Source organism: Lissotriton helveticus, chromosome 8, assembly GCF_964261635.1.
Source record: "Lissotriton helveticus chromosome 8, aLisHel1.1, whole genome shotgun sequence".
Lineage (NCBI taxonomy): Eukaryota > Metazoa > Chordata > Amphibia > Caudata > Salamandridae > Lissotriton > Lissotriton helveticus.
The window spans coordinates 798912628-798939531 of NC_136069.1; the positions used below are offsets into that span (position 1 = coordinate 798912628).

Sequence of the window (26904 nt, forward strand, 5' to 3'; positions counted from 1 at the left end):
GCAGGCTGTCTGTGAGTGCAGGCTGTCTGTGAGTGCAGGCTGTCTGTGAGTGCAGGCTGTCTGTGAGTGCAGGCTGTCTGTGAGTGCAGGCTGACTGTGAGTGCAGGCTGACTGTGAGTGCAGGCTGACTGTGAGTGCAGGCTGACTGTGAGTGCAGGCTGACTGTGAGTGCAGGCTGACTGTGAGTGCAGGCTGACTGTGAGTGCAGGCTGACTGTGCAGACCTGTGTATGTGTGCAGCTATGTGTACAAGAGCTAAGTGATGCTGTGTATGTGTGTGTGTGATGCTATATGTGTATTATGCTATGTGTATGTGTGTGTCTGTAGCTGTGTATGTGTGCAGATGTGTCCAGGAGCTGAGTGATGCTGTCTGTGTGTAATGCTATGTGTGTGTGATGCTATGTATGTATAATACTGTGTGTGTGTGATGCTATGTATGTATAATACTGTGTGTGTGTGTTTGTGTAACTGTGTCTGTCTGTATAACTGTGCATGTCTGTAGCTGTGTGTGTGTATGTAGCTGTGTATACAAAGCCTGTCAATGTGTGTAGAGGAGGAGCTCTGTGTGTGTGTATAGCTCTGTGTACATATACCTATGTGTGTATAAGTGCAAATGCAATAGGTCTCACATTTCGTAACCATAAAGCTATTTACTAGTAAACGACAAAGCCATTTGTTTATCTGTTTTACAAAAAAAAACATAGGTGAACATTTTGACATTTACAATGCCAATAGCTCTAACTTTATCAAAGGCAAAACCATTGCATTGTAAATGCTTGTTACATTTCACTAAGGATTATGTAACCCTTAGAACAATTCCTAGACTCCTCCCTAAAGTACCGTCCCAATTTCACTGAATGAACCGGTAAAGTTAAGAACATTCTTTCCGGATCCATCCACTCCAGCTGAAAGAGCATTGCACTCTCTTGATGTTAAACGTTGTTTAAAATTTTACCTACAATAAACGAAGGACATCAGACGATCTAACCAACTGTTCGTGGCCTATGGTCAAGCGACACTTGGGACTGCAGTAACAAAGGCAACAATAGCCAGATGGTTGGCTTCTGCGATTCATTTCTGTCATGACAAGGCAAACAAACCTTTTACAGAGAAGAGTCAAAGCTAATTCTACAAGGACTGTAGCAGCTTCTACAACATTATTTGCTAGAGTGACTAGAAAATATCTGTTGTGCTACGACATGGAAAAATGTCCACACGTTTACAGAGCATTTCTGTCTTCAATCTGCACAATGAGATGATGCAGCTGTTGGACAGGCGGTCTTACGCCATCTCTTTCATTGAGGTCAGATTCAGGTATTTTTTCCTTTTTATGTGCTACCATGTTTCATGTAACTTGCATGTCTACGTGTCTAAAGATCTGAATATATAGATATACCTGTATGTTGAGATTGATGAATTCATGCTCGATTTCAATAATGTTTTTTTATATGGATTTGATTTCTTAAAGACTTGGTTATTTTAATATTTCTCAGACATTGTGAATGCAATTTGAGAGTTTATGTACACTGTCTCCCACCATCCGCAAACAACAATACATTTGGCTTGCTGCTTGCTACTCTGATTCAGGCATGTGAATCTATGAAAGATACCCCAATACTGGATAAGAAAACAAGTGACTTACCTGTAACTACAGTTATCCAGTATTGGTATCTTTCATAGATTCACATGCACCCACCCTCCTCCCTGACGAGTCAGTTCTTTATTATGGGGAATCTTACTTGTGCTAAGAAAATCTGAGGAGAACCTGCTCTGCTGGGAGTGTTCTAGAGGGTGCTGGTAGCTAATTGGTTGGAGAGAACTTTGGTTCTTTTCCTATAATGAGGTAGATGGGCTTCTAAGATTTAGGCCTTTTTGTTTTAGCCTACTACTGTTATTTACTTATGGTACTACTTTTGTAATTTACCGTGGGACTCCCGCCTCGGCGACATGGAATGATTCAGGGATGTGCATCTATGAAAGATACCAATACTGGATAACTGTAGTTACAGGTAAGTAACTTGTTTTCATATGTGTGGTATTACCAAAATTCTTGAGGGCTGCTATTTCCAGAAAGAAGTCATTAACTGCTGTATGCTAAATAGTACCTGTTTTTTACCTGTATTTGTTTTTAAATTCTTTTTTAATTTGTAATGTATTGTCATGTATACTTTTGATTCACTTCCTGAATCGAATAAAGATGATTTGAATGATTGAGTCTCCAGATACCTTGGTCTATGTAATTAGTTCACGCAGGTGAGGGGGTCAAAAGTCCCCAAGACGAGGGCGGAGCCAAAATTCCCATCATGGTGGTCGTGCTCTGAGCGAGCTCCGCCGGTCCAGCAAATATCCTACACAATCCTGCCTGACACTACGCTCTCCCTGCAGCTGTGGCGACTGCCTAGTAGCATTGGACATCGGGGGAATCAAACGATTTGATACCGGAGGCTCAGGTGCAAGCCGGGTCGCCTATCGCCTCGGCAGCTGCGGCCGAGCAGAGGCGTGTCATCGGTGGCTGTGGCGCCCAGGCATATCATAGCCCGAAGAGGTGAACGGCAGGCGGGCCCTGCGGCTGAGGCCGTGACAGCGGTCAGATCGGGCCGCAGGGTTGTGAAAGGCCTGTGACCAAACGCGGCCGAGAGTATCCTGCACACACACTTTGGAGATACCAGAGTTAACCGCCTGGCTGCGCAGATCCGGTTGTCGCTCGGGCGGTCGGACCGGCATAGAAGCAGGGTGATTATTACATTTTGCCCCGATCTGGATCAGGCCAGCATATCTCCGGGGGCCGAACCTGGGCTGGCGACCTGGGCCTGAGGCGGTGTTGGGCCTACGATGCTGATTGCCTGGAAGCGCAGAGTGAGGCCGTGTCCTCTCCACATGGACCGCATACAGATGGACTGGGCTACACTGTGGGTGAGTGCCTACGCATAGAGCTTTGTCAAGGCCTGTAGCATTTTGGGATGCACTTTAATGGACGCTACTGTGCGCTGACCCAGCGGTCCTTGATTAACTGTTCCCCAGATGCCTTGGCCAGCCTGCTGTCCCACTAGACGTGAGATTGTGCCAGTGTTCCCCATTTTCAGGTCTGGGTGGATTTGACAACTGGTCCCGGAGCGGAATTGGGTCCTGTCATTGGAGTCAGCTAGGTCTGTGGGGTGTGGCCTCTGCCCTCCCGGTTGCACCTGGATTGGCCCCTTGGTGGGTTCCCCAGGTGGTTTAAGCAAAGTGCCCAATAGGGGTTGGGGGGTGTGCCCCCGGCTGCGGAGGCGGCGGGACTAGTTTCCTGTGCGGCTTGTGTAGGGACCCTCCCCCGGCCGTTACTGCCGGGAGGAAATATCGCTACACAGTGGACAATTTGGGGGCCTACCTCTTGCATCCTGCCGCCTAGGGCGTACAGGGGCCTCGCTGGAGAAAGACCCCGACGGACCGGCTGAGTGAGGTTGCACAACAGAGACTTCCGAAGAGTAGCTTGGCCTCCTGGCAGGGTACATTGTTGACCATCCAGCGACTGCAGCTATGCGTTGCTTTACATAGCGCACAATAGATCCAACTTAGAACGTACGAGCTGCAGACACCATCACTCACCTTGTCACGACACAATGGCACACTTCCCAGGGCAGCTTCATGTAGTCAGTTGGAACACCAGAGACATGCTTGACCAGATAAAACGCAGGGCCGTCATTTGACAGCCTAAACACATTGGTGCTGATGTCCTTTTGCTGCAAGAGACTCATATGCTGGGCACTAAAGCCCCATGCCTGGCCCAATATGGTTTCCTTCACGCTTTTCATGCAGGGTTTGCTAGGGGTTCCAGAGGCGTTTGTATCCTGACCACCGAAGAGTACCCTTCATATTGATAAATAAATGGTCTGACACACATGGACAATATAACTTTGTTCACAGGTTGGTGTCCAGGGAGGATGTAGTGTTTGGAAGTGTTAACTCTTCCACTCCCCCCTCCCCCCCCCCCCCCCTCCCTCCTCGGTCAGAGCTTTGTTTATCACCTAGTGAGAACGTGGGGTGACTTACCTGGAGGTCTATCGATAATTGGTGGAGATTGGAACAATGTCATCTCCCCAACCATAGATAGATGGCTGCAGGCTGGGGTGGCCGCAGGGTCCCCCAATACTAAACTAAGGACTCTGGTAAACATGTTGGGTTAGGTAGATACAGGGCGGGTTCATCACCCCACTAGTGATAGCTATACGTACTTCTCCCCTACCCATACTTCATATTCAAGATTAGATTATATATTTATCCCGGGCACGTTTATCCACGGGGTGGCTGTGGCAGCAGTCCTACCTCGGGGATTGTCAGACCATTCACCTGTATCTATTAAGCTTTTAATAGGTCCAGGTCGGCCTCCTTTTAGATGGCGGCTCTCGAAATAGAATTTACAAAACTCAGCATATCGCACTCGGCTCCATCACCCACTCACAGAATATTTCTCCCATAACGAAGGGACTGTGACCTCGGTATGCACGCTCTGGTAGGCCATGAAGTCCATGCTGCGCAGCGTTGATATCGGTTTTTACTCGACTACGCGCAAACTCTGCAGACAGTCGCTAATTCAATTAGAAGCACAAATTATGACAACAGAGCAGCAGACCCGGGGTGTGGACGGAGCTGTGGCACGCCGACAAAAAACCCTACTTCAGCAACACATTTATAGTGTGTTGATGGACGAGGCGCAGATGGCATGGCTTGCTACACAAAGTATCATCTATCAGTGGGGAGACCAGTCCGGGAGACTCTTGTATAAACTTTGTCAACAGGCACAAACGCAGGCTCCACTCCCAGGGATCCGAGACTCTGCTGGGGCAGTAGTGACCGATCCAAAGGCACTCGCGGATAGCTTCGCAGGTTACCGGAACTCACCACGACAATAGCCGACTTACACTCAGGAAAGGCACCAGGTCCAGATGGCTTTCCATGTGATTTTTATAAAGCCTACACAACGCTACTAGGCCCACACTGTCTTGCGGCTATACTTGAAGCGGCACAGACGCCACTTATACCCCACCAACAAGGGTGCCTGCTGGAACTGCTTGCTTCCTATAGACCAATATCTTTACTAAATATTGAGGCAAAACTCATAGCTAAGATAGTTGTCACCAGGTTGTTGGTGCACCTCCCTGATTACCCGGATCAGTTTGGATTCATGCCCGGCGGGCCACAATACCTAACATCTCCGCACTTGTCAAGCCGCTGGCGGCCTGGGTACGCATGGATGCTCTATTTAGAGGCTTTGAGTGGTCAGCAGAGTTCTCCGAAAGAATCTCACTTCATGCGGATGATCTTTTTTTTCCTTTCTGGTCCTCTGAGATCGAGCTCCGCATTTTGCAGATTATGCTTATCTCTGGCGAAACCTCAGGACTATATATGAACATCAATAAATCTATCCTGTCGCCCCTGCACGGTTCCGAGTCTGACTATAGCTGGGCCTCAGATCTTGCCCAGACCCGGGAAGGTATGAAATATCTGGGGGTCTTTGTGACCGACCGACCGACAAGAAATATCCACAGTCTTTGCCAGGGTTAAAAAGGAACTCAAGTCGTGGGCGGGCTTACCTCTATCTCTGTACGGCCGCTTGCTCTGCAATTTTTAAAATGATTTTCCTTCCTCTGCTCCTTTACCAATTGCATTATCACCCCTACCCTAGGCCACAGCTCTGGTTCAGGCAGTTGAATACAATGTTTAATGAGTTTCTCTGGGGTGGAGGTATGATTAGAATATCCCTTTGTACTTGTTTCCTCTCTACCTACTGTGGGTGCATTGCGACATCCTTCTTTCAGTCGTACTACACTGCTTCCCACCTACAGGTGCTTAATGATTGGTGGTACTCCCCTCAGAATAAACCGGCCTACGCGCTAGAGCAATTGTTTCTGGGCGATTCGTCACTTTATAAATATTTATACGACGTTGCTAACATTCAGGACCTCCCTCCGGCCACCAAGGTGGTCATAGCATTATGGCAGTAGTCACTCTGTCGCATTGGCTGGCTGAATCTCCTGACCTGTGCGGCCCCGCTGTGGTGCAATCGTCTTCTTCCCCAGGTGCAGCGACTACAGGGGTTCCAGGGCTGGGACCAAATCGGTATCTCTACATTGGCCGACATTCTTCTCCAGGGTTTAACTCTTAGATTATTTTCCGATCTTCAAAGAGAATATTCCATCCCACACTTCCAGTTCTATGGGTATCTTCAGTTCCGGCATGCTATTACTCCTCACCTTAAGGAGATTTCCATCCTCCCTGAATTTAATCCACTAGAGGGAAAGCTCCTTTTGGGCGACCTGATAGACCACAACATTTCTAAAATATACCAAACATTAGTCACCCATAGTGCGTCAACACTGGCGTCCCTTAGGGAAGCCTGGCAAACAGTCCTTAGTCCCTTAGACAATGATGATTTGAGGGAGGCGTTGCAGTCCTCCCACGGGGCTGCCATCTCTTCGAGACTGCGACTTATACAGTTGAAATATTTACATAGAATATATTTCACCCGATCGCGACTTCATAAAGAGGGCCTTATTGCTTCCCCACAGTGTCTTTGTTGCAGAATAGAAGAGGCTACTTTTATTCATACAGTATGGTCATGCCCGATTCTGGACAGATTTTGGAAGGGTATACGTGGCTGTTTGGCTGAGGTACTGAGGTGGGCTATACCAAATACACCACTCCTAGCGCTACTGCACATAGCAGAAGACATCGGGGGAAACCGATATAAACGCCATTTGTTGTTTCTTTATCAAGCATTTTTTAGCACTCATATTTTGACTGCGAATATGCATTTACAACGCAAGCCAATACCACACACTTAAGGTAAGTTAGGGGGTGGGGTTCTCCCCCCACAAATACATTGTTTTTAAATATAAAAACAATGTGTGGTATTGGCATGCGTTGTAAATGCATATTCGTGGTAAAATCATGCGCGCTAAAAAATGCATGGCAAAGGCATGCAAAGTAATTACCTGCGTTGTACTGTCGTACAACCCACTGACTTCGTGGAAACATGGATTGGATTCCTACATGGGGTTGGAAGAACCGGACTTCAAAGCTCGTGGGTGTCCACATAAACATATACGTATATGGCAACGCTGGGCAGATTATAGAGGAATCGTCTTGACACCACCATCACGGCCCACATCCCCAGTATTAGAGGTTCTGCCCCACAATTAAAACGGGTGTCCACACATCGCCATCATATGTTAGAAGAGACTAGACTAGTCAATTTGCTGTTTGTAACCTGGTCATGTAATAGAGATAATACTTCAATGCTCTACAACGCCGCTGTTTCTTTACTATGTTTAATTTTCTTTTGCTTCTTTTATTGTAGTTTGTTTTCTTTTTCATATAATTTGTATGATGTAGTTCATGATGGTCAATATTATTTCATATTATGTTTATTTGCATCATTGTTTGAGGTTACCATGTGGAAAAAGAAAATATCAAAGTTTGTTCTTAAATATAAAAAGTCCCTAAGTCCCCCTTGAAAAGATGTCAACTTCTGACACAAGATGTGCATCAGTGAGGGGAACAAAGACATAATAAAGCATAGATAATTACCTGTAAGCATTTGAGAAAACAGGATGAGCATGAGTTAAGTGGAGAACTCTCCAAATATCTGCGGCTAAGTCAAGTAAATGTATTCAACCTGCCTATTTAGTGGGTCAAGAGATACCACTGTCCAGTACCTAGTCCATGATCCCATTAAAGTCACCTCCCATCAAGAAGATCCCTGGGAGGGGGCTCAAGAAGGACATTGCCTAATGTAAAGAGGAAGAATTGAGACTGGGGTGGGTCATTCAAGCATGTGATGGTGAATCCCTTATTGACTCCAGCATCATAATATAGCATCCAAAAGGGTCCTTTCAGGAGCTCCTAGTAAAAGCAGTCTCGAGACCCCTGAAGAAGCCATATCTCCCCAGGAATTGACAGTGAGAGCTCAATAAATAGGTTTCCTTGAAGTAGTAGTATATCGGATGAGTGGTGTTTTCTGATGGAGTTTTTACATCAAAAATAGGCTTAGATTTCCCGCCTGCTCCTGAACTCAAATATTTTACAAATGTAATGTTTAGTTCAAGTTTACATGGTAAGGTTTATTACCTACGGTGCAAGCTTCACCAGCAGAATGTTTGTTTCTGCCTGAAGGTTCAGGCATGTTATTACTTAGTTTGAAGATTCAGTTAAACATTTCCAAACCTCAGTTTTTTAGAGGATATCATCCAGACAGCCCTAAGTTTGTGTGGAAGATGCAGATGACCACGCTAGGTGCAACAATCTGAGGTTCATTCTTAGCGGCCAACCCAAAACATGGACCGTTCTGAGCGCACCAAGATGGTGGTATCCGCAGATCATCATCAGAAGCCGCTGACACTCAAATCCTCCAGAGTAGCGTTAGTCTGCAAACCATATTCATGACTGGGAGTCCTATCTGACTGAATGATAAAAATAGAAGAGGAGCTGTACTGAAGGCTCCAGGGCATAGAACATCACAGAGACAGTATGCTTTAATCCCCTAACCATTCCAGTACAAAACATGACAGTTGGTCCAGCCGACTGTTCCTGAGGTGGGTCGACCCCAAAATGGGCTTTTGGATCTAGGCACTAGAGGCCAAGTCTCGAGGCCAAGATCTATAGCCTCAACCCAAAGAGACTCCAAAGTCCAAGCCTTGATCAGAGTTACCCAAACATCGAGTCTTTCAAGCCTGTTTCAAGTATGCATTGAGGAATGCTGGCATCTTCTATCGCAATAATCTCAAATGCTCATTTGAACATGAACCTATTGCAAGAGTGTCCGGACAAAATGATCACAAAACACCTGGGCAATGGGAAGTTCTAGTGTTGGTGGAGCCCAGAGTTGAGCAGAAACGGAAGTGGTGGAACACCAAGAGCTTGTTACTAGGCAAGTAGTTTCTCTGCTACCAGTGACCATTACTGCAGACGCCTCTCTTAATGTGTGTGAAGCACATTTGGGTGACCTCATAATTAAAGGATAATGAGCTACTTCGCATCAGAGGTCGCACATAAGTCTCCGAGAATTTATGGCAGTTCAATTAGTGTTGAGGGTGTTTTAAAAACGAATTCACAATAGTGCTCATTCGTACAGACAACATGACCACAGTGCATTACATTCAGCAGCAAGGTGGAAGACACTCACCTCAGTTGTCCAAGTTGACTCAGCAAATCACCTTCAAGTCTTTCTCCAAGTAGAAAACCTCATAGAGCAGCACAACGACTTACAAGACCTGCTCATCAGGACCCTTCAATACAAACACGAGAGGTAGATCAATACTAAAGTCTTTCAACAGTACATTGTCTGCTGAGGGACCCCAACTATTGACCCATTTGCAGAGCGCAAGAATGCAAAATGCCATAGCTTCACCTCCAGGTACCCACAGTCCATGGGCAATGCACTGTGGATGAATTGATCAGGGATATTTGCATATGCTTTTCCTTCACTACCACTGCTACTGGAGGTACACTGTTCATTTGCACTAGACATTCCATTAGCACCTGCCTTTATAGAGTGTAAAAAATGCAACATTAACAGCAGATAAACCTTTTAATCCAGTTCAGAAAGAGTTGGTCATCTTTAAGACAAATCCTTGTTTTCTGCCTGAGGTTGTCTCCCCTTTTCATATGAAACCATTGATTTGTCAATCTTTTTTCCACCACCTCAAACGATTGCAGAAAGTTTAAAACTGTCTAGAGTATGAGCTCCCATGTATTGCACTGATGGAACCAAATCTATTACAAAGACTATGCAAATGTAGCTTCGGTAAGCCACGGTTAGGGAGCCTTGTTTCCAAGTCAGTTTGTTGGATGGATAGTCAGGTGTATCCAAGTCCATTATACTAAGACGAAACTTGTTTGCATGTTGAGCCAAGAACACATCTTGCTCGCAAAAGGGTCCCACTATGGCTTCCCTTTGCCACCTGTTACCTTCAGCCATTTGTAGGGATGCAATGTGATCTACCATCCACGCTTTCACAAAGCCTTATTTTGTGAACATTCCCGCCCACCAAGACGCACAAGTGCGCTTAAACTGTTCTTAAAACTTTGTCCCAAAAGTCTTCTCCTGTAGCATGCAAGCCACTGCTTTAGGGAGACTGGTACTTCTTTCCAGTCTGTGCAGAATATGCAACCTACAGCAGTACATGCTGCAAACAGAAAACATTACTTACCTGTAATGGCCTATTGCAGCTTATAGTAATTTAGATTCACATGTTCCTTCCCGTTTCCCCAGATGTGGAACGGTTTTTCTTTACACACATTTAGGCATGATATACCACTATACAAGGACCGTCCTGTTTGGCATCACTACACATATTAACTCACTTGTGTAAGGAAAAACAATCCAAGGATGGAGTCTGCCTTGGTGCATTGTGAGTTTTTTGGGGAGGAATCACAAGTTACCTCGAAATTAAACTCTTAACTTCAAGGCACATAAAGTTGCAACATGTGCATCTAACACTAGATCTACAGCAGTACAAGCTTTAAACTGATTTTTTTAAAGATAAGAAACGTTGTCAGTTGTGTGTATACTTTCCATTCGTTAGTTCTGTTTCAGATTGTGAGTTAATGCTCTTCATTCCACGTAAATATTGTTTGTGTTTACGACTGAGGCATTGCACTCGGGTTTGCCTGGGCTACCTCTGTTTATTCTGCAGTTCTCATAGAAGACTGTCCAGACTCCACTGAAAGCATAACGCCGCTTGCTTTGTGGGTGAGAAGTTGACCCCAGTTTGATGATATTGTAGTAGGTCCCAAATGGTGTAACAAGATAGACAAATAGATGAGAAAAGCCACTTCAACAAAACCTTAATATTTGAGTTCTGTGAAAAGTAAAACAACATAATGATGCTATATTTTTACTATTAAAGTTGTATCTAACTAAAGTACCTTGTTTGTTTTTGCAGCATTGTATTTGCTGATTTCTTTGTCATGAATTTAATCCTTTGGGGAGAAGGATCTTCAGCAGCTATTCCATTCGGTACTTTGGTGGCTATTCTGGCGCTGTGGTTTTGCATATCTGTCCCACTGACCTTTATTGGTGCCTACTTTGGCTTTAAGAAAAATGTAAGTATATTCGATAATATTTTGCTACTTTTTCATTATTTTATAAATGTTGGGCATATCAATGGATCCAATTTTAAATATATTTTACTGTGAACCTAAAGTTAGACTTTGTCTTCAGTGTAACGCTTGAGCTGCATCTACTGACTTGTTTTCTCATGTTTGTGTTCTTCTTCAGCACTTCCGAGACTACTCTTTGTGCTGCATTAAGCTAGATTAATTCCAGTGGATTTAGTGAAAGCTCTGATTACCGTAATTTTTTTATTGCTGCAGGTGCATCACCTTATCTTCTTACCTGCAGTATTACTACATACCTTTTAAGAGCTCGCAGAAACTGTAGTTTTTGCTCAAAAGAAAACTGTGTCCCAAGAGACTTTTATTAATTGGCGTAGATGCCAAATGTTAACTTTTGTTTTCAGGGTTATCACCATAGCATAGGGCTCAAACACTCCTGCTGGAGAGACGCTGATTGTGGCTACAGTGAGGCAATTCTGTGTGAGCCTGAAGTAGGTATTTCTAATTCATGAACTACAGAAGAGGAGTTGGGGTTAATTCTTGGGATAATTCCCACTTACCAGAAATGCCTAGGTGTTTCCCAAAAACAAGCTGCCATTACCTGTTTCTGCTTTACACTAGTGTCACTGTATTTACCTGGTATTGCACACAGTACAGCTGCCTGCATCACTACCACATGCACTAGCGATTAACCTCAACTACGGTGGAGTGGCTCTGTAAGAATTTCAGTAGTGTCCCCCTCTCTCTTCTTTTTTTTTTTTTTCTTTTTTTTTTTTTTTTTTTGGTAAGACGTTTATTAATATTTCTCATTGCAGTACATATAGCATAGCCTACAACCCTTAGGGCCGGCTGCAACTCGTGGGTGTCTGTAATGGACAAAGAGGCGCATGTAACACATATGCAGTCACACATCGGCCACCTAAAGCCGTAGTTCGTTGACAGTAACCTTCGCGCTACAGGTGCTCTTATGTACAATGTGCTTGCAAATGACGTCTTATTTCATTAAACGTAAGAAAACATTTCAACTCTGTAAACTGGACATTGCTTATCGGTGTGTCCCATTTTGTCGGCTGTGTCTCCAAGGAACATGTCGGCAGCCGTTCTTCCGAAACCTATAATTATTGCGTGCTGACCTCCTGTGTTTGTCAATAGTGTGGGTGTATTTGACACTCGTATGTGGTCAACCCTTGCCACGAGGTACTCCGCCCACTAAGGGACAGCGGAGCCTCTCGTTTCATCCCTTCTTTGTGTAGTGTTTCGCACGGGTAGTTGCATAGCCTGTCAGTCAGCTGAGGAGACGCGACTCACATCGGTCCTAATGCCTGTGTCGGTGTGTGTGTATGTCTCCAGTCTCATAATCTATATATGGAAGGCAAGTATCCAGAACAGTTAAACGGGGGGTGTTTATACGGGAGTGGGGGGTGGTGGGGGGGTCGGGTGGGAGGTAGAGTGTGTATAAGAGTGTCGCTGTGAATGGTGGCTAGGAAGACACTTTAGCGGGCCTTTGTGGTACCATCGCGTTTGCAGGTAGACCGCTATCCTGCCCACAGGGTAGTGTGTCGGACGTGTTATGGGCGCAGGTGTCAGCCCTCCGGGCATTCGGGGAGGCGGCAACCTCTGTCAATCTAGATATGCTACACAGCCAGCGCTCCGAACGTGCTTTTACTATTGGGAGTGGGAAAGCTCTGTCCGCGCGCCCAGCGTATCCTCCGCTATATCTTCTGTGTGATCTCGCTCGTGTCGATCCCTATATGAATAACCTCTTGGCTGTGATGAGGCCTAGGTCCCAGAACCTGGCGTGAGTCTTGTTTGGCTTATTTCTTCTATACAGACCTAGTATGCAGGCCTCCCAAGTGTGTGGTAGCCCCGGGCCAGCGCTGTGCGTTAATAGAGATGTCACCTCCCCCCAATATGTGGCCAGAGAGGGGCAATTTCAGAGCATGTGCAAAATGTCCGCACCTATCAGGTCGCATCTGGGACAGGCAGCGGTGTCGATCATGAAGTATTTGTTGATCCTGTCTGGGGACAAGTACGCCTGGTGCATTATATAAAATTGGATGGTTCGGAAGCGGGCGCTGCGCGGGATGTTCATATGGCAAGCTAGGATCATGGTCCATTCCTTATCCGTCCAGTTCCTTCCTCAGTGGGTGGCCCATTTGTCTCTTATCGGCTGCGTGGATCGTTGTGTGTGTAGGAGGAGGGCCTCTGCCAGCCAGTGAATGATGTGGGTACCGTTGCCCATCACATGCAGATACTGCATTGCATGGTGCAACAGCGGCTCCTCCCGAACCTCTCCCCAGGAATCTGTGTACGTCCTCAGGATAGACGCATGTGTCAGGAATTGTCCCGCCGGTAGACCCGTGCTCTCTGTCAGTTCCTCAAACGGGAGCAAAGCCCCGTCTGCGTAAAGGTCACCTATCGTTTCCACTCCAGCCTCCTTCCAGCTCTCTAGCGTGCGCGTCGTCACTGCTCCACCCCTTCTGGGTGTGCCCAACAGAGGAACCGCAGGCGCATATGGCTTGGGTCGGGTCAATTTCAAACTGCGGAGGAAACACTTGCGGGCCACAGCTACATGTAGGGGCAGTGGGCGCGGTCGCTTTGTCAAGGGATGGAACAGCGTGCATATCTGTGTGTGTGTCCATATGTATGTGGAGTTGGCAATGTCGTCTAAATGCGCATCGCTCAGCCAGTGTGTCACCCATTGCAGCTGTGCCGCCAAATAATACAGTTCCATATTAGGAACCGCCAGCCCTCCCTCCGTTACTGGGGAGTACAGTTTCGTCAGGGTCACTCGGGGGCGTCACGTGTTCCAGATCAGGTTACGGATCATCGATTCAAGGTCCCGGAAAAACTTTGCGGGGACGTACAGCGGGGTGTTAGCAAAGTGATAGAGCAGTCTAGGCAATGCTATCATTTTAGTTAAAGCAATCCTGCTCGGTACATTTAGTGGCAGCGTTTTCCAGAAAGCCATCTGGGCTCGTAAAGAGGACATGCCTCGTCCCAGGTTCCCCTCCAGTATGTTCTCCACGTCTCTATATATGTGCACTCCAAGGTATTTAAAGGTGGTAGGATACCAGGTTAGCCTGACTCCACCCAGGTGCACGTCGCACTCCCGCGTGTCTCGGCTAAATGAATACACTCCGGACTTCGCCCAATTGACTTTAAGCCCCGATACTGTTTCAAACGTCCGGAAGATATCCGACAGTGCGTCCGGCACTGCTGTGAGGTCTCGTACGTATAGAAGCAAGTCGTCCGCGTATAGCGAAACTATGTGTATACCATCAGCCAGTGGGATCCCCCAAACCGCCCCCGTGCACGCAGCAGCGCAGCCAGGGGTTCGATAGCCAGCGAGAAGAGATGGGGCGACAGTGGGCAACCCTGCCGGGTGCCTCTGCGCACCCGCACTACCTCCGAGAGCAGCCTGCCCGTTCGCACTCTGACACTGGGCCGCTTATAGATTAGGTCAACCATCTCCTCGAATGCGTCTCCCAGGCCAAATCTGTCCAGTACTGCTCCCAGATAGGGCCACTCCACCGAATCGAAGGCTTTCTCGAGGTCGAGAACCAGACAACTCGATCTCAGCCAGTGTGTCACGGAGGTGTCTTGTATGCGGAAGAGACGGCGGATATTGCGCGAAGTGCTTCTCGCCGGCACGAAGCCATTTTGGTCAGCATGTACCAGGGCCGGGACCTCCATAGCTAGGCGTCGGGCCAGCAAAGAGGTGAAGATTTTGTAATCAGTGTTCAACATAGCCAAAGGCCTGTAGGAGCCCATGTTCGTTCCGTCCCTGCCCGGCTTCAAAAGCGAAACCAGGTTGGCCTCATTTAGCGTGGCTGGAAGCGCCGAGTCTTCTATCGCAGCATTATACATTTTAAGCAGTTCCGGGATCAGTGCATCTGAACAGGTTTTAAAAAATTCGGCAGGTAGGCCATCTGGACCCGGTGACTTGCCATTGGAGAGGGCGAAGATAGCCTCATGCATCTCTTCCTGTGTGAAAGGCGCCCCCAGTTCTCCCCGCTGCGCGTCCGTAAGGGATGGCAGTGGGATGTTCTCCAGGTAGGCCGCTATGGTTACCGACGAAGCTCTCAGCTGGGACCTGTACAGGTCTTGGTAATGCTGCACAAAGGCCCCATGTATTGCACTTTGAGTGTACACCACCTCTCCCACTGCTGTCCGGATGGCGGACACCGGCTCAGTACGACCCTCCTGTCTGACCAGCCAGGCCAGCAGTCTCCCGGGTTTGTCGCTGAATTGGTGCGTTCGCGCCGAGTGGGCTGCATAGTTAACGTTACGCAATCGTTCTAGTAGCGCCATATGTTCCGCACGGACCTCACCCAGCCTGTCGTCTGTTCCCTCTATCGCCTCCTGTTCCCAGCGGAGCAAGTCAGTCTCTACTCGGCGCAGGTCTTTCTCTATCTGTGTCTGTATGCCGCCCTGTGTGCCCAGGCAGTGGCCCCGCACCACAACCTTGAAGGCGTCCCACTCGATCTGCGGGGAGGACGCCGTGCCCGAGTTGTCAGCAAAGTAACCCGCCACGCAAGCCTGCAGGGAATCTCGGAAGGGGGCGTCCAGCAGTAAAGCCGGCTGTAATCGCCACGTGGGGATGGGCGGGTGTGGGCGCTCCCAAGCTATGTGCAGCGTGTGCGGGTTGTGGTCAGAATGCGTCCTGCCCAGGTACTGCGAATCCGTTATGTGTGGCAACAGTTCCGAGGACACCATATATCTGTCTAGGCGGACATGTAACGAGTGTGCCCCTGAGAAGTAGGAGTATATTTTAGTGTTAGGGTTATGTGCGCGCCAGGCATCCCTTAGGTCCCATCGTGCCACCCATTGGGTGAGCGCCCTTGTGGCTCCCAGGGACGTGGCATCGGGTCTAGGCGGGGCCGAGCGGTCCAGTGTGGGATCCAGCACTGTGTTGTAGTCCCCCCCAGAACCCAGGGGACTCCGTGCCAAGGCGCCAGCTTCTCTGAGACGCGTACCAAGAAGCCCCCCTGTTCCGTGTTCGGAGAGTATATGGATGCTAGTACTATAGGTTGCCCATCAATGCGGCCCCTCACCAACACATATCTGCCCTCCGGGTCAGTTTGGACATCAGTCATTGCAAAGGGGGTACCTGGCTTCACCCATATCAGCGCTCCCCGGGCGAACGAGGAGTACTCAGTAGCATACAATTGCCCCCTCCACCTACGCCGCAGTGCGACCACCTCTGCCTTGTTCAAGTGTGTTTCCTGCAGGAGTGCAATCTGCACCTGGTGTCTTTTCAAGTATGAGTATATCTGATAACGGCGTTGTGGAGTGTGCATACCTCTAATATTCCAGGTGCATATGTTGTTCGTCGTCATCATGCCATAGTATGCTCCCCTCCTCCGCCCCCACAAACATCCACCTAGCGCCCCTCCACCGTGCTCCCACCTTCAATTCTCCCATGGACACCCCCCCCCCCCACCACACACACAAATTTCGGGAAGACATCAATAAAGGGGAAAAAAACAATTAGCAGCAAAAACCAACAATGGGGAAACTCCCCTAAAATACCAAAAGGGCAGTAGCGAAACGGGCCACCGTCCATATCCTCAAAAGGAGAGAGACAACTTTTCAAGTCTGGGGGGATCGTGTGCTAATCACGGTCCGGACGGTTCAATTAGGTATATGATAAGAAAGATCAGAGCCCTTCCCTGGGCCTTATGTGTTAGTGTATATGTAGCCATAATCAATGCACCAGGTCCTGGCGTCGACAGTCCCATGAGGGGACCCACCCTTTCGGCCAGTCTATGTAGAGGGCGAGTATATGCCCGCCGACTCACCGTTAATTCAGTGTGGAAAAGTCATGCGGTGTTGGAGGGTTACTGCATCCCTCGGCCAGTTAGCAAAGCTGGGGAAGGTGGTGACACAGGCATGGGGGGGGGAGGAGGGGCAATCATACTGTTCCGCCACCCTCCTGCCCCCTCGGGGGCCACGAGTCTGGGGGAAGTACTCACTGTGTGAAGAACAAGCCAACTACCGCCCAGATCCTGGGAGCCAGTCCGGCAGAAGACCAGTGTGTAGTGCGTCCGGCTGTCCCTTCAATCACTGCTCCATCCCCGCAGGTGCAACAGGGCATCCGATCTGTGTGTAAGCGCCATCAGTGGAGCATGTCCGCCGTCTGCGGCGTGACCTCTGGGAGTTCCACAGATACCTGGGAGTCCGGTATCCCATAAATGGCCTCATCATCTCTAGGGATTATCTGCTGGCCAGGGTCTAGAGCGACCTCCGATCCTGGCGAATTGCTCAATTGGGTGATTCTGCGGAGCGCATCCCGTTGTTCCTCGAGCATTTGATCTGCTGGCGGGGAGTGGCGCGATGTTTCCTCCGGGCGCCTATTCTGCTGACCTCTGTTCCCACGGCGGCGGCGCGGTCCTCGTGCTCTCGGCCTTGTCCCGTTTCCTGGTGCCTGCCGTGGCGTCGTTTCTATGCCGCTGTCCAGCCATTCACAGACCTCTTCAGGAGTGTTAAAGAAGTAGGTTTTGTCCCGCGCCACCACTCTGAGCTTGGCAGGAAAGAGGAGGGAATACTTTAAGCCCGCGTCTCTGAGTCTCCGCTTGGCCTCTAGGAAATCTTGACGTTGCACTTGGACAGTGTAGTCCTGGAAAAACATTATGTTGGCATTGTCTATGCGGACTTCCCCAAGTCGTCGGGTTTCCCGCAGCACCGTGACTCCGTCCCTATAATTGAGGATCCTGAAAAGGAGTGGCCTGGGATTCATGCCTGTGGTGCGGGGCCTCGTCGGAACTCTGTGCGCCCTCTCCACTACAAAGTGCGGCGAAAGTGTGTCCGTGGGTAGCAGGTCCCTGAGCCAGTCCTCCACTCGTTGTGCTGGTCGGTTCCCTTCCCAATTTTCCGGGACCCCCACAAGTCTTATGTTATTGCGTCTTGCCCTTCCTTCTGCATCCTCAGCCCTGTCTTCCAAGAAGTCCACTCTATTTAGAAGGTCCTGCACTAGCTTGTCCGTCTGAGTGACTTTGGGTTCAAGTTCTTTCACCACTCCTTCCAGTGTCTTGGTCCGGTCGTTTAGTTTCCTGTGGTCGTCTCGCAGATGGGTGAGGTCAATCGCGACACTGTCTATTTTTGACTCCAGGGATGATCTGGTCTGCTGCAGCGACTGTTCCATGCGCTCCATAGCCGCGAGCACGCTATCCCGCCGCGCTGTTACCTGATCGGCGGCCATCTTGCTCTGCGACTTGCCTGTTCTTCCTTTCGGCGGGGCTCCCCCCTGTCCCAGTACGCGTCCTCACTCCGCCGGACATGTGCGGAGCCGCCCTGCCTGTGTTCCAGATGGCGCAGGAGAGGGGTGTTCCCGCGGCAGGCCCGTGTGCCAGGCAGCGTCTCTTAAGCAGTCCGCCGGCTCCCCACTCGCTTCCCTCACCAGGTCGTCTCTGGGTTCGAATCAGCAGCTTCCTCCGGTGGTGCTCTCGCCGAGGGTCGCCAGCCTGGACCCTGCCTCTCACTGCCCCAGGTCTGCCCCCGCCGTCCCGCTCTCGATGTGGGTCTGGGACATGGAAATTTATGCCACTCGTGGTGTTGCGGGCCCCCTGCGCAGGGGACCAGTTGGCCTGCCAGCTGCAGCCGCCCAACGGTCAATTTGCTCGGCTGTACTGCGGTCACAAAGTCTGAGGGGGGGGCCCGCAGGGCGCAAGCGGCACCGGCTGCCACCCGGCAGCTTCTCTGTGGAGGCCCGGGGGTCCGTCCCAGTCGGTCCGTCAGGTCTTCCTAGGGTTTCTGTCACCCTTTTCACAGGTGTAAGGGTACCAGGCAGGCTCACTCCGCAATCCGGGCCCCCAGCCGCCCAAGTGTTCCCCTAGGTCGGTGGCGGCCTCCAGGGAGGCCGCTCGCTGCAGGGCCGATGTCGCAGGCTGGGGCCTACTAGTCAATCCCGGTTTCCACGCCTCCGCGTCCCCTCCGCCAGTTGTGGAAGGCACAATCCTCTCTGGGGGCCACTGGAGGGATAGCCGCAGGCCGTGCTGGGTCTCCGGTCGCCAGCTCAGGGTCGCAACTCCACCACGTGAGTCTCCTCCCAGCCAAGCAATGGCGACTCACCTCCGGGCTCCCAGCAGCGCAGCGGTGGGACGGGTGCGGTATGGTGTCCGTTCCGCCTTCTGATCAGGCCCCTGGCAGGTGGGCAGCAGCGCGCCGGGTACGGCCTCCGGCAGCTAGGGTTCCTCCGCTTCTCAGTTGCGGTCTCCGGGGGGCCCGCCCCTGTCCCGGCCGGCGTCTGATTTTTGGGGCCTACTCGGTAGGCCCGAGCCGCGGCCTCTCGTGGTCGCCCTGCCGGTCTGGGAGTTGCCGGCCCCGCAAGCGGGCCGCAGGAAAGACCGGTGCCAGCCGCGCCGGGTCTTCACAGACAAAGTCGGCCCAGGTGCCGATTATCGCTCCGTGAGGGTCCGCTTGAAGTTACTGGCGGCTGCGGGCAAATTTGGCGGAGAATTGGCCCAGGGAAGGGGAGCTCGGCACGGAGCTCTACCCTAGCGCGTCCTCCGCCATTGCGCGCGTAGCCACGCCCCCTAGTGTCCCCCTCTCTCTTGATTTAATTTTTTTAAATTTGTTTAATGATTTTGTTACCTGCATCTCACTCTTTGGTATTTTTTTGTGCAAGTGCTTTCTTTGTGTGCATTGTTTAAGTTACAGTCAACTGAGGTGATAGCTACTCTGTCTATTATTAATCTTTGCCTAAAACGACTTTGGAGGAGAGACTATAGGGAGGCAGACAAGGTAGCATATAAAGCCACCTTGCAGGAATACAAGATTCAGCTGAAGAAGGCCAAGGCTCAATTTTTGGCAGATATGTTGGCCAAGGCCCCTAACAAATCGCAGGCTTTGTTTAAAGCGGTCGAAAATCTAGCTAACCCGCCTTGCACTGCGTCGGCTATGCCTGCCTCCCAGGAATTGTGTGACGCTGTGGCCTCTGCGTTTGAGGAGAAGATAAAGAAAATTCTGAGCGGACTTCAGATCTCCGGCCAGCCTACATCTATCTCGCCTCCCCTGGCAGAACCTCCTCTCGCGGAGACCCAGTTGTCCTGCTTTCCTAGTCCTTCTCTGGAGGAATTCTGCCTTCTGGCGAATAGTGTGTCTTCGGGATCGCCACTTGATCCTATGCCCCATAAGTTCTGGAACTAATAGTAATTGGGGTTGTGGGGAGCACTCCGTTTTTTATAAAGTATTACCAATTGTACAAGTTATTCAAATGGTGCTATGATTACTCAGGGGAGTCACTCCTGGGTGTTTAAATCATTAAGTTATGGTGAGTTGTGGCTCACCTAATCATGCACTGTTCACTTAGTGCTCCGCACTTTAAATAATTTCAAATGTTTCACCACATAATAATCTGTTTGTTCATATGTTTTCACATTTATTCAACTGTTTTTTCAAAAGTTTTTTCAAAACTGGTTATCAACTCTTTCGGTATTTGTTATTGCATTCTTCAAGTAATTGACGTTTGGCCCAATGCATGTTGTAAGTTTCGTCCGTCACAAACAAATCGCCGCTACTCTGTGGGATCTCGTGCAATGAACTGAGATGGTAACTCCATTAAGTGTTGGCGTGATTCGCGTTGTAGCGGCGATTTGTTTGTGACGGACGAAACTTACAACAGATAAGATCAAGTAACACCACGAAGATAAGCTAAAACGAACTCGACTAGCAGACAACGATTTTTTCTTTCACAACTGAACACCTGCAGTGAAAACTAAGAATTGCCCCTGATGAAGGCACAGCCTGCGTGCCGAAATGCATTGGGCCAAACGTCAATTGCTTGAAGAATGAAATGTAGTAAATTACATGTATATCTGTAATGTACTAACGATTGATTTGTGTATATATACGGAAATTGTTATGAAGAATGCAATAACAAATACCGAAAGAGTTGATAACCAGTTTTGAAAAAACTTTTGAAAAAACAGTTGAATAAATGTGAAAACATATGAACAAACAGATTATTATGTGGTGAAACATTTGAAATTATTTAAAGTGCGGAGCACTAAGTGAACAGTGCATGATTAGGTGAGCCACAACTCACCATAACTTAACCATAAGTTCTGGAAGGCATTTCAAACTGAGCTGTTTCCTCCGCTCCACGCCATTTGCTGCCAGTCACTGAGTACAGCAGTAGTTCCAGATAGCTGGAAGATGGCAATTGTTACACGATTGCTGAAGAAGGCCTCCCTGGACCCTTCAAGCCCGGCCAATTACAGGCCTATTTCGCTTCTGCCTTTTATAATAAAGGTTGTGGAGAAGTGGGTCACGAAAATACTATCCAACTTTCTGGAAAATAACTCCGGCCTGGATACATCACAGTTTGGCTTTAGGCCGGCTCACAGTACAGAGGCTGCTTTGGTCACCGTGTTGGACGATCTACGAGCGCGTGTCGACATGGGCAAGTCAGCATTTTTAGTACTGCTTGACATGTCGGCCGCGTTCGACACGGTGGACCATGCAGTACTACTGGACCGTCTCCGGAGTACAGGAGTAACTGGCCTGGCCTTGAGATGGATAACATCTTATCTCAGTGACAGACAGCAGGCAGTGGCATTACCACCGTTTCGTTCTGCCATGCAGCAAGTGGACCAGGGTGTCCCCCAGGGGTCGGCGATCAGTCCGATCTTATTCAATCTGTACTTGCGACCCCTGGTTGCCCTGATAAAGTCATTCGGCATATCTGTCATCAATTATGCCGATGACACTCAATTGATTTTTTCGTTTGAGGGTACCAGGGCAACATCGAGAGACACTTTCCACTGCTGCATGGCGGCTACAGCGGAGTGGCTGCGAGCTAAGTCGCTCCAATTCAATGGAGCCAAAACGGAGGTTCTTCACTGCTCCCTAGACCGTACCCCTCGTCCGCTTCCGGACGATTTTTGGCCTACATCTATCCCAGGTACGGTAGAGGCTGCTGAGTCGGCCCGTAATTTGGGTGTTCTGTTTGAACCCAATCTGCAGCTTGATGCCACGGTAAATAGAACTATAGCGGGTTGTATGGGCTTACTTCGTGCCCTTCGTAAGATCTTACCGCTTCTCCCTAAGGAGGCAAGGGCAGAGGTAGTGCGCAGCTCTATTCTTAGTCGATTAGACTACTGCAATGCATTACTTCTGGGAGCCCCAAAAACTTTGATTCTAAAGCTGCAGAGGATCCAAAATATGGCGGCTAAATTGGCACTATCCCGTCCTCGATCTGCCTCTTCCTCTGGCGCATTAGCAGACCTCCATTGGTTACCCATCCAAGAGAGAATTTGCTTCAAGTCGCTTTGTCTCGTCTTTAAGGCTTTGCATGGACAGGGGCCGATACCGCTCCAAAATCTCTTTTCCTGGTACTGTGCTGCCAGACCCCTAAGATCCTCCTTTGCGTTCCTGGTGACGGTCCCCAGGATCAATAGAGTGAGGATGGGTGGCCGTGCTTTTAGTTTTATGGCTGCCACTCTCTGGAACACCCTCCCGCTGGCGCTGAGGTGTAGACAAGATTTCATTCCTTTTAAAAAGGATCTTAAGACCTTTTTGTTCCCTAGAGCAATGTAATGGTAGCTTGCCTGCAGGATAGACGCAGTCTCAGCGCCAGGATACCCTTTGGGTGGCAGTCGCGCTTAACAAGCAAATAAATAAATAAATAAATAAAATCAAGTTAACATTGTGGGTAAGGCTTGTCACATAGGTGAAGTCCCCTTTTGCTTCCAGATCCTTACTGCCTTCTTTTTGTGAGCTGAGCAGGACTAGAAAACTCATAGGGACCATTCAGTGCAAAAAGAAAAGATCTTTTTTTTTTTACAAAATCCTGAATTACTACCAGTGACATATTCAGGCCTTTGGTTGAGGATTACTAATTGAGACCAGGTTTGAGCCTTGTAACATCATTCAGTAGATGTTCTACGTTAATGCAGGTAGCCCACGCAATACCAATCCGCAACCTGTTAGTAGTATTCAGCTCGGAGCAAAAATTCACCCCACAAATTCATGCTGTTGTAAAAAGAACCAATATTCAACTGTCATTCCTGTGCAAGACTGACTACACCACTAAAGAAATCAGTGAGTAGAACTATTACCTGGCTGGATATTTGTTCGGTGTGTCCCCACCGTTGATAACTTTTCTAATTAAGGACTTTAGAAGAAATCTTCAGGGTGTCAGTTAACAAATCACAATTTAGATGTCTGTTTAAATACACTGTCTTTACTTAGCTGTCCACAGTTGCAATCTGCCTCAACCATATATGATGATCATGGCAAGTTGCAGCATAGTAGCCAAAAAAGGCCATGTTGGAAAAAAATGCAACATAAATCTAAACCAATATGTGTCCCTTTGAATTTTATGGTAAATGATGTGCTCACTGGCAACGGTAACCCTGAGTCACCCTTTTCTTTTTTCCAAATTTTTGTGCCAGGTCAAGTAAGATGATTATGCTAGGTGAAACTATGAAACCCCCTAAGGGAGTTTCCTCTTTACTTTGCTTAGTTGCTTGACCAGAGCAATAGTTGGTCCAGGAGTGGTCCCTTACAAGGTAAGTGGAATGTACATATTATCTGATGGACATCCAACAGCAGATTCCTTATGTTAGAACTTCCAGGCATCCGGTTGGATCCAGAAGATTTTTCTAAGCAGTACCCCTGTTTTCCGATGGGTGGCATCGGTCGGCGTGATGTCCGCGTCTTCTATGTAGGCGCCACCTCGACGCGCTGACATCCGTTCTTTTCTTTCTGCTCCAGCCAGCACAGACCAGTCGAAGAGACCTACCACCTGTCACTTTTTGACAGATTTTTTTAGACTTTGTCTACTTTTCCCTGTGTGTAGGTACGTAAAGTAAGAAGACCTCTGGCTTCAAAGCTTGCCGCGCCTGTCAACGCGCCCTGTCGGTTATTGAACCCCACCTCGTGTCTTAAGTGCCTGGAGCGCGACCACAACCCGAAGTCGTGCTCCGACTGCTGTGCCATGACGCCTAAAGCTTTAACGGAGTGGTCCGTAAAGCTGCTCACGGCCTGGCGTCAGGCACCTCGTAGATCTCGTTCCTGCTCCCAGTCAAGAGAAAGGTCCTTGCACTGCTCTGGGGATCCAAGCCTTCCTCCTCTCACTCGAAGTCATCGAGGTCCGGTAGGAAGCGCCGTAAGAAACACAAGAAGTTTACTTCGCCCTGTCCGTCACCTGAGGAGTCGAAGGAGTCAGTCTAGGCGCTCGAGGCCCCGCTCCGCGGAGTGAGTGCCTGGGTCAGCTCTGTGTTTCCCTCCATTTTTGGGTCCAGGAGTGACCCCCGCCGAGTTAAAAACCTTTTATGACGCCATCTGCATCATATTTGGGCTACCTGACCCTGCTGGCGCACCTTCAGGCCCTGCAGGTTCACCAGAAGGAGCTCCCCTGAGTTCTGCGCAGTCCGCTTCGGAGCCCAGGACTCCTCTTGAATCCGTTCCTGGATCCGGACCGGCGCCGGCTGTACAAACTCGACCTTCCCCAATGCCGTTTCCAGCAATGAGAAAGTCACTGGTGCCCAACAGCAGCGGCACCCCCATCCTGATTCTGGACAACACTGAGCCAGTTGGGTGTCCACTGATGCCGAGACCTGCGGCGTTGCAGCCGTTGGGTTCCATGTTGTGTGCTTCGCCTTATTCTGAAGTTCTGGGATTGATTGAGGATTGGCAGGGACTGCAGGACCCCTTAGAAGTCTTGCTTTCTAATGAAAAAATGGTATGAGGAACGGCGTGATGCCAGTGGCTTGGACTCCTCCCCAGAACCTGGTATGCTTTCTCTTTCTAACCTGGCTACGGAAGAGGGGGCTCCATTCGCTATGGTGGTGCAAAGGGCTGCAGAGTTCTTGGACCTGCAGTTTCCTATGGTGGTGGTCAAGACCAACGTCTTGACGGAAATCCTGCAGCCAGGCCTCCGATCCCTTGCTGCCCTTCAATGAGACCTTGACCAATGTTCTACTCTGCACCTGGTCCAAACCCAGCACAGGGGCTCCTGTGAACAGAACTATCCCCCGCCGCCATGGTGATGCTCACTCTTGCGCAGATCCTGTCCGCCATGGACTCTGGGAGACTGGATGGTGGCATTGGACTTGAAGGCGGCCTATTTCCATTTCCCCGTCCTGCCTGCCCATCGACACTACCTGCGGTTCATGGTGGGCCACAAGCACTTTCAGTTTAACCTGCTCCTCTTCAGCGACACCAAGGCCCATCGGGTGTTCACCATTATGGTGGTTGCAGTCCATCTGCGGAGATCAGGGGTTCCAGTCTTCCCCTATCTCGATGACTGGTTGTTGAAGGTGGGCTCGCCCCTAGCAGCCGTCTCCCACCTCTAGACAACGTCGAACCTTCTGCACTCGCTGGGGATTTACTATCAACATGCCAAAGTCACACCGGACTCCCTCTCAGATGCTCTTTTATCGGAGCCATTATGGACACAGTGCAGTTTCAGGTCTATCTTTACGATTGGCGAGTCCAGGAAATTCATCCTCTATACTGGATCTCGGTGAGACTGACTCTGAGGCTGTTGGGTCTCATGGCCCATGCATCCTGCTAGTGGATCATGACCTGAAGTTAAAATGGGCGAACCATCAAGGGAATCTCACCTACCTAGTTCAGATCTCAGAGGCAACTGCCAAAGATCTGCAGGGGTCGCTGACAAACCACGATTGGGTCAGAGACAGATCCCTCTCCCTTCCCCAACCAGATCTCATAGTAGTGACAAATGCGTCACTCCTGGGAAGGGGCAGCCATGAGGGAGAGGTGGAAATAAGAGGACTCTGGCGGAAGCCGGGCTCCACATCCACTTGTTGGAGCTTTGTGCAATCTGATAGGCACTGAAAGCCTTCTTACCATCTCTCAAAGAAAAGCTGGTTCAGATGTTCACGGACAACACCACTGCCAAGTGGTACTGCAACAAACAGGGCGGGGTGGGGTCGTGGACCCTTTGTCAGGAGGCCCTGCGTCTCTCAATGTGGCTAGCGCACTAGGGCATATCCCTGGTGGTTCAGCACCTGTCCGGTTCCCTAAACGCCAAGGCGGATGAACACAGCCGTCGGTGCCTAGCTGATCACGAACGGTGTCTCCATGAGGACGTGAGGCAAGGACTCTCATCAGTGGGAAGAGCTTTGGTTAGATCTGTTCGCCTCCGAACAGAACGTGCAATGTCAGCAGTTTCCTTGCAGGAGTTTCCAAGGCGGCTCTCACTCCACGATGCTTTTCGTCTAGCCTGAAGCACAGGCCTCCTGTATGCCTTAACGCCCATACCACTCCTGTCCAGAGTGCTAACGAAGATCAGGAGCAACTGGGTCCAATTCTTTCTTGTGGCTCCGGACTAGGCACAGAGAGTTTGGTATCCTGAGCTTCTGCAGATGAGCATCGATCCTCCGATCAGACTGCCACTTCGGGAGGATCTTCTGTCGCAGCAGCAGGGGAGGTTCCTCCACCCGAACCTGTCCACCTTCCGCCGCCTTGCGTGGAGATTGAGCAGTGACAGTTGATAGCTTTGACCTTCTATTGATGTCTGAAGTTATTCTAGCTGCCAGGCGTCCCTCCAGAAAGTCGCTATTCGCCTGCTGATGGCAAAAAGTTTGTAAATATTGTACAGAACGGTCTGTTGACCCCCTGCTTGCCTCCCTGACATACTTCTTTTCTTTGTATCTCTGGCCCAGTATTGCTCTGCTCTGGGCACTCTGAAGGGTTATCTTTCAGTCCTTAAATCTCCTATTGTGCATAGAGGCTTACACATTTGTTCCCCCCTCACCTTTTATCGTGCCCCAGTGGGACCTTAACTTGGTCCTCACCTATTTGATGTGTGTACCATCCAATTGCTCCCTCAGGCTGC

At 49.4% G+C, this 26904-nt stretch overlaps 1 protein-coding gene across 1 annotated transcript in view; it reads left to right on the forward strand.

The window, feature by feature from the left end:
• Positions 1-26904, forward strand: part of TM9SF2 (transmembrane 9 superfamily member 2) — a 402149-nt gene that overhangs the window by 268808 nt on the left and 106437 nt on the right. The window contains exon 13 of the mRNA XM_078657617.1: positions 10922-11081. Coding sequence (XP_078513743.1) covers positions 10922-11081 — 160 coding nt within the window. The remainder of the gene's footprint in view (positions 1-10921; positions 11082-26904) is intronic.